Below are 12429 nucleotides of genomic sequence, written 5' to 3' on the forward strand. Positions count from 1 at the left end.
TAATCCCAGCACTTTGGGAGGCCAAGACGGGTGCATCACAAGGTCAGGAGATCGAGACCATCCTGGCTAACACAGTGAAACCCCGTCTCTACTAAAAATACAAAAAATGAGCCAGGCGTGGTGGCAGCCGCCTACATAGTCCCAGCTACTCGGGAGGCTGAGGCAGGAGAATGGCGTGAACCTGGGAGGCGGAGCTTGCAGTGAGCACAGATCACGCCACTGCACATCAGTCTGGGCAACAGAGACTCCATCTCAAAAAATAAATAATTAAATTAATTAATTAATTAAAAAGGTAGCACTGGGCCGGGCCTTTTTCTGCTGCTTTGGGGGTGGGGAGTATGGAAAGCGTGGCTGCTCACTCCTGAGGACCCACCTTCTGGGAAGGAGGATCACTGGCCAACTTGCTGTCACCTGTCTGAGCCCCATGTCCTCATCTGTAAAAGGGATATCCTCATATTTCTTGACATCAAAACTTACTACAAAGCTACAGTCACTAAAATAGTGTAGGACTGGCATAAACATAGACATATAGATCAGTGGAATAGAACTGAGATTCCAGAAATAAACCCATACACCTATGGTCAGTTATTTTTTTCTTTTCTTTTTTTTGAGATTGAGTCTTGCTCTGTAGCCCAGGCTGGAGAACAGTGGCGTGATCTCGGCTCACTGCAACCTCTGCCTCCCAGGTTCAAGCGATTTTCCTGCCTCAGCCTCCCGAGTAGCTGGGATTATAGGCACCTGCCAATGTGCCTGGCTAATTTTTGTACTCTTTGTAGAGACGAGGTTTTCCCATGTTGGCCAGGCTGGTCTCAAACTCCTTTCTGACCTCAGGTGATCCACCTGCCTTGGACTCCCAAAGTGCTGGGATTACAGGCATGAGCCACCGTGCCCGGCCGGTCAATTAATTTTTGACAAGGGTGCCAAAACCATTCAAAGAGAAAGAGTAATCTCTTCAACAAATGGTACTGGAACAATGATATCTACATACAGAACAATGAAGTTAAATACTTATTTCAACCATATACAAAAATTAACATAGGCCAGGCACGGTGGCTCATGCCTGTAATCTCAGCACTTTGGGGGGACAAGGCGGGAGAATCACTTCAGGATCACTTCAGAATCAAATCCAGAATTTGAGACCAACTTGGGCAACATAGCAAGACCCCATCTCTACAAAAAATTTTAAAAATTAGCCAGGCATGGTTGTGCATGTCTGTAGTCCTAGCTACTCAGGAGGCTGGGGCAGGAGGATCACTTGAACGCAGGAGGTCAAGGTTATAGTGAGCTATAATTTTGCCACTGCACTCCAGCCTGGGTGACAGAGCAACACTTTTTTTTTTTGAGACAGAGTCTCACTCTGTCGCCCAGGCTAGAGTACAGTGGTGCAATCTTGGCTCACTGCAACCTCCACCTCCCAGGTTCAAGCAATTCTCCTGCCTCAGCCTCCACAGCATCTGACATTACAGGTACCCACCAAAACACCCAGCTAAATTTTTTTGTATTTTTTGTAGAGACGAGAGTTTGCCATGTTGGCCAGGCTGGTCTCAAACTCCTGACCTCAAGTTATCCACCTGTCTTGGCCTCCCAAAGTGCTGGGATTACAGGCATGAGCCACGGCACCCAGCCAACTCAAGCCTTCTGATTCCCAGTACAGGTGCAAACGGCAGTCATGAATCACAGCTTTTCTACCAGGGTCTTACTTAGGTAACAAGTAATGAAATTGGGTCACTGGTCAAAAGGGACCAGATTAACAACAGCAGGGCAGGAAGCATGAGTGGTGGTGGGAGGGCAGCATGCACTTGTTTGGAGGGCAAGGGGAGGAAGCCTTTCTCTCCCTACTTCTCTGGACTTGCCAGCTCTGCCAGAGGGAGGGGACCAAAATAGCACCGCCCTTCCAGGCTCAGGCTGTCAGCCAAGTGCCAGTCTGACCTTTCTGCAATGCTCCCTGTGCACTGGGGCAGAAAGGAAAACATCAGCCATCAGCTTTTCTTTTGAGATTAATTTTGAGCTGAGGACTGAGGTACCCTGGAAACTCAAACCAGCCGTATGCTCAAAGAGGGCGGCCAGAAGAAGCCTATCCAGGGGAGGTGAGGGACCCGTCTCCTTAAGTTACAAGGCATCTGGAAAAAGTCGCAGCTCAGAGTCTGCAAAGGCCGGGGCATCCATCAGCTTCCAGGAGGGTGTGGCAGGAGGAAAGGAAGAGGCTGCAATCCAGTGCAGGACACTGTCATGGTAGCCTAAAGAGTCAAGCCAAGTTCACCCACAACACCCTGGAAAGTGGAGAGCAGGGAAAGATAGATAGTGTCTTTTTTTTTTTTGATACAGGATCTCACTCTCTCACCCAGGCTGGCATCCAGTGGTGCAATCATGGCTCACTGCAGCCTCAACCTCCTGGGCTCAAGTGATCCTCCTGCTTCAGCCTCCCAAGTACCTGGGACTATAGGTGCATGCCACTGCACCAGGCTAATTTTTTTTTATTTTTGGTAGAGACAAGATCTCCCTGTGTTTCCTAGGCTGTCTCGAACTCCTGGGCTTGAGCAATCTGCCTGCCTCGGCCTCCCAAAGTACTGGGATTCCAGGCATGAGCCACTGCACCCGACCAATAGTGAATGTCTTTTGATGTCTTTAGTATCAAGGAGAAAAAAAAAAGTGAGTGGCTACTGATGAAGAAGTGGAGAGAAGGCCCAAAGCAGATCCGAGCTGGCCCATTCACCCACTCCCCGCCATGGGAAAAGCAGGACACTGGCGGGGCTCTGTGGGAGCTAGAAAACAGGGCAAGAGAGGCTGAGTCCCATATCGAAAGCCATATCCCTCTGTGATGCCCAGGTCTCACCTGTCCCCCAGGCCAGGGATGCCAACCAACTGGATGATGTAGATCCCTATTTGACAAAAGAATACAAAGAAGAACACAAAGAAGCTGAAAGAGTTGTCGGACCTGTGGAGAGAGAGGGAAATGAGAAGTCACAAGGGGGCTTGGGCCGTGTTCCTCAGCATCCTTACTTGGTGTGACATCCCTCCTCACTAGGAGCCAGGAGGCAGCATGGGCAAGAGACAGAGCTCCAGGGGCCCAGCCACACCATCCATAAGGACACACACGCACCCCCCACCATAATCAAGAAGAGCTTGCCTTTCACTGCCTTCCAATTTAAGGGGTCGGTGCTTGACCCCTTCCTCAAAGAGCTGATAAAGTTGCTCCCCCAAAGGACAATATAAAGAGCCTAACACTCCTGCAGTGAGCCAAGATCCCGCCACTGCACTCCAGCCTGGGTGACAGAGTAAGACTCTCTCTCAGAAAAATAAGCAAATAAAAAATAAAGAACCTAACACTCCATCTCCTGGAGTACTTGCGTTTCATAACAGGCAAGAAAAACTAAGCCAAAGGCGTAAATCTCTTAATAATAAAACTGTATGAGGCCAAGAATTTGAGACCAGCCTAGCCAACATGGCAAAACCCTGTCTCTACTAAAAACACAAAAATTAGCTGGGTGTGGTGGTGTGTGCCTGTAATTCCAGCTACTTGGGAGGCTGAGACGGGAGACTCATTGAACCTGGGAGGCGGAGGTTGCAGTGAGCTGAGACTGCGTCATTGCACTCCAGCCTGGGTGACAGAGTGAGATTCTGTCTCAAAAAAACAAAACAGGCCGGGCACAGTGGTTCACGCCCATAATCCCAGCACTTTGGGAGGCCGAGACAGATGGATCACTTGAGGTCACGAGTTCAAGACCAGCCTGGCCAACATGGTGAAACCCCATCGCTACTAAAAATACAAAAATTAGCTGGGTGTGGTTGCATGTGCCTGTAAGCCCAGCTACTCTGGAGGCTGAGGCAGGAGAATCACTTGAACCCAGGTGGAGGAGGCTGCAGTGAGCTGAGATCGCATCATTGCACTCCAGCCTGGGCGACAGAGCGAGACTCCCTCTCAAAACAAAAAAAAACAAAAACAATAGAACTTGAGGATACGTGGTAACAAAGAACAATGAGAAAAAAACAAAACCTGTACATCTGACTGGAAGAAAAAAAAATATTTGGGAAACAGGGGACACCAGACAAAACTCTCTCACAAGCTGAGGACTTCCATCTCTATGTCCTTGAGGGCTAGATCACAGTGAGGGTTCAGGGCCTCCAATGGTACAGGGATGGTTCAGCCACTACCCTAACCCCTCTTCCCAGGGCCTGCTGGGCTCCCAGCCCTGAAAGCATAAACCCTGAGGTACAATTCCAGAACCCCTGGGGGTCTGTAAGGTATCTCCAGCTATGTTCCCAGTATCTAGCTTAGGTGTTGGCACTCTTGAGTTATTGGGAAGCATCAATAGTCATGGAGAAAGAGCCCTTGAGAGCACTCATCTGACACTACCAGAGAAGCACACCTTAGAGCCTCAGAAGGGAGTTCCCAAAGAGCGTCCCCTCCCCCTACCCAGTAACGGCATCAGCCAGACTGGGAGCAGTGGGATGGCAGGTCCCTTCTCTAGGTCTCCTGTGCCTGGTCAAAGGACAGGGCCCAGAGCAGACCTCAGGTACAGAAACTGAGGAACAGGGCCCCCAGTCTTTGCTCTGGGTGGGAACAGAGGAACAGAATGTAGGGAAAGTGGATTTCCCTACATTCTATTCTGCTCTAAGACTTGGATGGGGTCCCAGGGCCTATAGCCCTTAGCCTGCTACCCGGGATGCCAGCCATAAAGTCTCACCCCTTGTGCCGGCCTCACTCACCTAAAGGCCTTATAGATGGGTCGGTACCAACAAAGGAAGGCACAGGGAGTGAAGATCAGAAACCATAGGATGGAGAGGCCAAAGTCCACTCCCTTGGAGCTGTCGCCCGAGAACCAGGCCAGGCAGGCAAGCAGGTTCAGAAACAGAGTCACTGAATGCACTGGGGAAGGGGACAGGACAGAGTTATGACTTGTACCACGGTGGCTGAGGGGCTCCAGTGTGGCAGCCACTCCCTAGGAGAGGTGAGGTTCATGCTGCAAAGGCAGCTGCTGAGACAGAGGAGCCCGCTCTGTACCTAGGCAGGGATAGTTCCCAAATCCTGGTTTTATGGGACCTCAAAACCAGGGATCAAACTACGTTCCTGAGAGGTGATGGGACAGCCCAGGTATCTGAGGGGTGTGGAGGGAGGATGCAGACCCAGGGCTGGTCCTTGGGGAAGGAAGTCTTTCTCTTAGCAATGCTTTTCCCTGGCCCTGGATGGCCCCTGATGGAGCTGCAGGGGAAGTATTCTTCCTCACCCCTCAGAGTCCACAGGCCTGTGGGCAGGGAAGGCCTTCACCTAAGGAGGGCCTTTTAGTGAAGTGAGCTCTGAAGGAACTTGGAAGCCTCTAGTTAGTCCCACCCTCCCTGATCTGTGGTCTGGACTGCTCCTTTCAAGGAGGTTTCCAGACAGGGGGCAGCCTGTGGGCAGAGGCATCTCCCCAACCCAGCCCAGGCACTGAGGAAGGCTGGAGTCTGCCGAAAGCCTGTATATACCAGGGAGAAGCAGCCAGGGCCAAGATGGGGCTCTCAAGTCACACCCAATTCGCCCTTGCGCTTGGAAGGCAGGAGTAGGACTCACACATCCACAGATAGTAGAGCATCTTGCATATCCGCTGGTAGTCGGCAGGGATCTCTGTGGAGAAATCCTGATAGAAGCAGGGCTTCACAGGGCACCACGAGGGCAGGGGGGGCCAGTTGTTCTGTCTCACTGGGTAGGGGAAAAAGAGTGACGAGGTAAAGGCCCAGCCTTAGAAGGGGCATCGAGGTGCGTGCACACCAGCACAGTGTATGGGCCAAACCAGGGTTCCCAGAGGGGCTCCAGCAAGCAGGGCTTGGAGTCTGCATGGAGCATGGAGTGGGACAGAACAGGATAATGGAACCCAAAGAGATACCAACAAGCTCACACGGAGATAACAGACCCCAAATGTACTGGGAAATACAGAGAGCTAAACAGCCTAGTGATTATTTTTATTAACAAGCAGCCCATAAGTGTGAGAACTCAGTTCATCACCATTAGCAAGGAACTGTGGGACCAATGCCCCTATGCTATCAAAGAATCAAGGAATTTTAGAGCTAGGAAGGAGTGCAGAAGTAATCTACAGCCATTACAACTACACTGCAGGTCTCCTGACTTGCAACTTACTGCTCTTCCCAGGACCAGCGTCCTGCGATGAGAAGAGCCCCACAAAACTCTGAGGCAGCTCAGGGTGAACACTGAGAGGCCCTCCGCACAGGGTTCAGGACACTCTTCTATGCCAGGCGGGGCAGCCCCAGGCCCAGCAGCCTCCCTTACCATGCAAGTTGGCTACAGTGTTCTGCAGCTCCCGCTCCTTGCGTTCCAGCTCGGCAGCTTTCCTGTCCAGTTCTTCCTGCTGCTGGAGCAGGCCTGCCTGGGCTGCAGACACCACGGCCTGGAGAGAACAGGGGAGGTACAGGGACAGCCAGATACAACAAACAGAAACAGGGTCAGCCTGGGTAGGCAGGCAGAGAGGCCTTGCCCCAGGCAGGGACAGCCAGCAAGGAGTCTCAGAAGCAGTCCCCGCCCCACAGAGTGTCTTAGGTACCAGAGACCACCTTAGAGAGGCCAACCTGTCTTCCACTGCCCCCGTACCTTCCTGACCCCTTGGCCATGACTAGGCTCTTCTCTCCCCTCATCCCTAAGCTTGAGTTGGGAAAACTATCCCCAGTGGCTTCTCCACCTCTTCCCCATACTGGGTCAAGGCAGAGCTTAGTCATTGTGACCTTTGGGAAAAAGACCTCACAAGAAACTAAACTATAACAAGAAACCCACAGACCCAAGCCTCATTTGAAGAGCCTGGTGTATATGTGAGAAGGAAAACAGTGCAAGCCTGCTAGCAGTGAGTGGAAAGGGGAGACATGTGAGGGCAGATGGCATGTGCCTGAGCCTCAGGATCTGTACAAGCACCCTGCCCCATGGCCTGCCCCCAGGAGCTGCCTCCTGAGGTCCCCCTAAACTGCAACTGGCTACACCCCAGGACAGCCCCTTAGGTGTGGCCCTGCCCTGCCTGGCTTTAGTGGCGTGCAGAGTCAACATTTATCTCCTCTCCAGGTAGGGCAGAGCCTCTGAGTAACAGTAAGGGACTGACTGTATGTGAGGCTGAACAGACCTGGCCCCAGGGCCCTGCACCTGCTGGCAGCTGCTGCCATTTGGGCCAGGTTCCTCCTGAAGGATGAGACTACAGTCCTTTTTAGGGAGAGATCTCAAACTGGTCATCTCACAGGATGACAAACCAGGCACATGTGTACACACACACATGTATACACATACCAACCTCTCCAAAAGCTCTTCAAAGACCTAAGGCTGCCTTGGAGAGGCAAGTTGCAGGCACCGGGGGCAGAAGCAGGAGCAGAACTGACCCCACTGTGCCACACTGGGGGTCTTGACCTCCTCCAAGTCTGTGACGTCAGTTGAGAAGGACCCAGCTCCCTACAGCCCACCACCCAGCTGCACAGAAAAAAAGACACCTCCGCATGTAAGGCCTGCCTCACCTCCACAGGGCTCTAGGGCCTGGGAGGGGTGCGGGGCAGGTTCCGGGTGCCCTGCCCTTCTTCCTGCTCATCTATACTAGGCCTACCTTCGGAATCTTTCGCATGTCGCTGTCTCTGAGAATACTTTCTCCTCCTAGGAGCATCTGCCTCTCTGAGAGCTCGCTCACTGCCAGGAATTGGGCAGGCGGGAACTTGCTGGCCTGTCTAAGCAGGAGCTGCAACACACAACTCCACCATGGGTCATGCTCACAGGGGCAGCGAGGAGCGCGGCAGGAGGGCAGTGAGGCGGCGCAGTGGAGCACCAGGCACAAAGCAGGCAAGATTCACAGTATTTGGTGAAGGGACAAAGGAAGACAGGAAGGAAGGTGAGAATTAATGAAGTTAAAAAAAAAGAGAGATTCTGGGCCCCAAGGAAGAGAGAACAAGCCAAAGGCCCGGGGAGGACCTGGAGGGGTACAACAGGGACAAATCCCCTCTCTGGAGGCACCAAGGAGCCCGGCCTGGTGAGTAGAGCTTATTTCTCAGTGGTGGCGGTGGGTGGGATGGAGGGAGTAAGGATATTAATTGGCAGAGCAGCCCCTCTACTTATAGGTGACCAGCTCCAAACAGATTAGCAAGAGGGCCCTTAGGGGCCAAGGCTGAAAGCTCTCTGCTTGCCCCCAGCCTCAGGGCTCAGCTACTGGTCTGGGTGATTCCCTCACTGGAGAGAAAAGGCCAGAGTTCTTTGTCAGCAGTACCTGGGGGGTCGGCTGGGTTGGTTCCACTGATGGCTGGAGAACCGCTGGCTGCGAGGACCCAGGGAGTTGTGTGACAGGAACTGTTGTCGCTGCATTTGTCTACATGGAACAAATCAAAGGACAGAAGTGAGTGGGACTCCATTAGTTGGTGACGAGGGGTCAAACCCACAGCAGGATGAGTGATATGCCCCTGCCTGTGAGGGAACTCCCTCGGGGCCTGCACTGGGCCTTCCCCTGTGGCTTCCCAGCCAACAAGCCTCAGGTTCAGGCCATCTGATCCCTAACCCAGCACCCCTGGGCTCGCTGGGTCCAGCACTCTTGCGCACTGCCCTGACCTCTTTGGGGAGGGGCCCTGGTCACAGATCCCAAGGGGAGAATTTTACAGAGCATTTGGTGGCTTTCCCATCCTTACCCTGCCTCCTGGGTTCATGTTAGGACCGTCCCTTTGAGGACTGCCGCTTCTCAGAGCTGCTTCTGTCCTTGCCAAGGATCCCTGCCCCGGAGACCCCAGCACCACCCCAGAGGGCCATAGGACTTGGAAAGAGGGCCTGCTCACCAACCTCTGAGAAGGGGTTGAATTCCGCCAGGCTGCCCTGCGGGGCGTTGGTCAGCTGGGTCACAGAGGGATCCTGAGAAGGTGAAAAAGAGCCCTCAGACACAGTGGAGAAAACCCGGGCCAGGGGCCGGCGGGCGAGCTGGTGACGCCTGACTGAAGCGGGGCTGCTGATCACCCTCCCGGGACCCTGATAAGCCTCTCTGGAAGGGTCCTGTGCCTGCCCCTGCCACACCACAGCTGCAGTCCCTTCTCCCTTCCTGGAAAAGTTTCAGCCCAGAAGAGACCCAGAGCAAGCTTTACCCAGAAGCTTGAGAGTACACACCATGCAGGCTCCTGTTGGTGCCCTATAAGATTCAAAATGGTTCACAGTATTTACCTCTAGGGAGTGGGTTTTTTTTTTTTTTTTTTTTTCGGGGTGGGGTGCTGAGGGGCAAGTGAATGGGGTGGTGAGGGCAGAGACTTACTATTGACCTTATAACCTTTCTGTACTGTTTTACTTATTATTCATTTATTCCTCTTATTTTTTATTTTTTTATTCTTTCGAGACAGAGTCTTGCTCTGTCACCCAGGCTGGAGTGCAGTGGTGCAATCTCGGCTCACTGCAACCTCCGCCTCCTGGGTTGAAGCGATTCTCCTGCCTCAGCCTCCCGAGTAGCTGGGACTATGGGCGCACGCCACCACACCTGGCTAATTTTTGTATTTTTAGTGGAGACAGGGTTTCACCATGTTGGCCAGGATGGTCTAGATCTCTTGACCTTGTGATCCGCCTGTCTCAGCCTCCCAAAGTGCTGGGATTACAGGCGTGAGCCACCGTGCCTGGCCATTCCTCTTATTTTGTAAAAGACAGTCTAAAGTAGCCCGGCGTAGTAGCTCACGCCTGTAATCCCAGTACTTTGGGAGGCCAAGGCGGGTGGATCACCTGAGGTTGGGAGCTCGAGACCAGCCTGACCAACATGGAGAAACCCCGTCTCTACTAAAAATATAAAAGTAGCCGGGCGTGGTGGCGCATGCCTGTATTCTCAGCTACTTGGGAGGCTGAGGCAGGAGAATCACTTGAACCTGGGAGGTGGAGGTTGCGGTGAGCCCAGATTGTGCCATTGCTCTCCAGCCTGGGCAACAAGAGAAAAACTCCATCTCAAAAAAAAAAAAAAAAAAATAGTCTAAGGTTCTAAATCATGCTGCTGGCTGCCAGTACTGATTTTATTAAATCAGGCACACTTGCTAAGAGCAGAGATATGATGGGCTGAGGTGAAAATCCAAGAAAATGTTTTTGGGTTTCAGGGGTTTTTTAAAGTCTTTTCATAAAATCCAAGAATGTCCTCAGAACACAACCTTGTCTCCCTTTCCCATCTGATCTCAGCATGGGGCTCTGCCATCCTCTTTACTGCACCCCTGCTGGCCTGGGGCAGTTGTCTTCACCCTGCCCCGCCCCAAGGAGAGCTCCTCCGCACCCTCCCCTTCCTGGTAACAGATGCAGGGCTCAGGTCCAGCTTCACAGCCATGCCTGGGCTCCGTGAGGAACAGCCCTGAGGGTGGCCAAATTCAGGGCTGTTCCTGCCTGTGGAGACACCACTCGGGTTCCACACCTCACCCCACACCCCTAATTATTAAACCAGATGCTTCCATACTTTAGGCCCAGCCTCACCTCCACAGGAAGCCTCTGTAGAGCCAGTTCTTTTTTTTTTTTTTTTTTTTTTTTAAGACAGGGTCACGTTCTGTTGCCCAGGCTGGAGTGCAGTGGCATGATCTCCGCTCACTGCAGCCTCCGCCTTCTGTGCTCAAGCTATTCTCATGCCTCAGCCTCCTGAGTAGCTGGGATTTCAGGCGCCTGCCACCACGCCTAGCTAATTTGTGTATTTTTAGTAGAGATGGGGCTTCACCATGTTGGGCAAGCTGGTCTTGAACTCCTGACCTCAGGTGATCCGCTCACCTCAGCCTCCCAAAGTGCTGGGATTACAGACGTGAGCCACTGCACCTGGCCTCCAGTTCTTTTTTTTTTTCTTTTTCTTTTTTAGAGACAGGGTCTTACTCTGTTGCCCAGGCTGGAGTACAGTGGTGCAATCATAGCTCACGGTAGCCTCAAACTCCTGGGCTCAAGCAGTCCTCCCATCTCAGCCTCTGGAGTAACTAGGACTACACACATGAGCCACCAGGCCTGGCTGATTTTTAAAGTTTTTTTGTAGAGATGGGGTCTTGCTTTGTTGTCGAGGCTGGTTTTGAAGTCCTAGGCTCAAGTGATCCTCCCACTCTGGGCTCCCAAAGCGCTAGGATTACAAATGTGAGCCACTCGCCCTGTCCAGATCCAATTCTTAAATACGATGCTAATATTAGACGTAACCACAGAGTGACCCCCTCAATTTACGGATGTAGAAACTGATACTCACCATGATCCTAGGACCCAAAATGGGAGCTCTCTTCTTACTCTGAACATTTATAGAGCTGAGGGTCAGCATTGAATATGTTCTCTGGTTTTATCACAGATACAACCTCTTATCTCTTATCTTCCCACCTGAGCCACCAGTTCATAGAGGGTGTAACTGTCTGACTGCCTCTAGGCATACAGCCAGAACTCACTGTGTCTGGACGGGCCTCATACTACAGCCTCCACCCCTTCCAACCTCCTCTGTGACAGACTGTGGCTATGTTCTTCCTGCTGAGCACCACCTCTGCCCTGATGGTTCCTGCAATTTGGACAAAGTGACAAGGTGAAGTTCAGGAGGCTCTGTGTTGCTGAGGAATTGGCCCTGAGGTTATTTCATGCCTGAATGACCAGTGGTTTACTACCAGAATCATCTGGCTTCCTGCAAGGAAGATTTGGGGCTTGGTATCTGTTCCCCTCTCAGACTCAGCAGATACTTCGCCACCGCTGAAGTCACTGAAATTGGATCTACCATCCACAGAACTGGCTCAAGTCTGAGTCACCAGAGGACAGAGGAAGAGCGGCCGCTCTGGTAGCAGTTTCAGGTGCTGGCATACAGACATCTGGCCAAGGTGCACATGTTTAATAGGTGATCTCCAGGCCCACAAAGAGATGCCATTTCCTTTATGAATGGCAGACAGAAGGGGACTGTGATGGGGATGACAGGATGACTGCCCTGTCCACTCTGATCCCTCCCCTTTTCCTAAAATCTTAAAGACATGGCCTTGGACCCCTCACCAGGCTCCTCATAAACAAATCTGATCTCCATTAGTAAGTTAGAAACTCCCTGCAGCCATATGCATCTGTGTCTAGTTCATACTTTAGTTCCCTGGTGCTTGGTGAAGGGCCTGTGGCAGCACAGCAGCTCAGTGGTTTGAGAAGACATGCAGCATGCTGTAGGGCCTCCCTCTTTTTAGGAAGCACTGCCCAACTGCCAGGGCATAGCAAACAGGAGGCACCTGCATCATAGCAGTAGCCCAAGGGCCTGGAGGCACGTTGCCTAGGAAGAGCAACCTAAAACGCTGAGACAAGTGGATATTTTCCCATCCAAGAAAACCTAGGCTCTTTCTGAAAGATGTGCGTGGCTTTAAGACAAGCTGAGCCCTGGCAAGAAAGGGAGAGAGGAGGAGGGACTGGGGAAGGAAGCTGACATTTACTTGTGTCTACAGTGTGCCAAACTCACCACACAATGATGCTACTGTGAAATTCTAGTCACCCTAGAACTAGCCACTGTGTCG

General features: G+C 52.2%; 1 protein-coding gene across 2 annotated transcripts in view; it reads right to left on the reverse strand.

Moving 5' to 3' along the window:
• Positions 1-12429, reverse strand: part of SCAMP2 (secretory carrier membrane protein 2) — a 31641-nt gene that overhangs the window by 2770 nt on the left and 16442 nt on the right. For both annotated transcript variants that reach the window (XM_030814780.1, XM_030814781.1), the window contains exons 2-7: positions 8777-8845; positions 8217-8315; positions 6263-6380; positions 5549-5677; positions 4708-4867; positions 2834-2935 (exon numbers count right to left, since the gene is read on the reverse strand). In XM_030814780.1, coding sequence (XP_030670640.1) covers positions 2834-2935; positions 4708-4867; positions 5549-5677; positions 6263-6380; positions 8217-8315; positions 8777-8845 — 677 coding nt within the window. The remainder of the gene's footprint in view (positions 1-2833; positions 2936-4707; positions 4868-5548; positions 5678-6262; positions 6381-8216; positions 8316-8776; positions 8846-12429) is intronic.

This window comes from Nomascus leucogenys, chromosome 6 (genome assembly GCF_006542625.1).
Source record: "Nomascus leucogenys isolate Asia chromosome 6, Asia_NLE_v1, whole genome shotgun sequence".
Classification (NCBI taxonomy): domain Eukaryota; kingdom Metazoa; phylum Chordata; class Mammalia; order Primates; family Hylobatidae; genus Nomascus; species Nomascus leucogenys.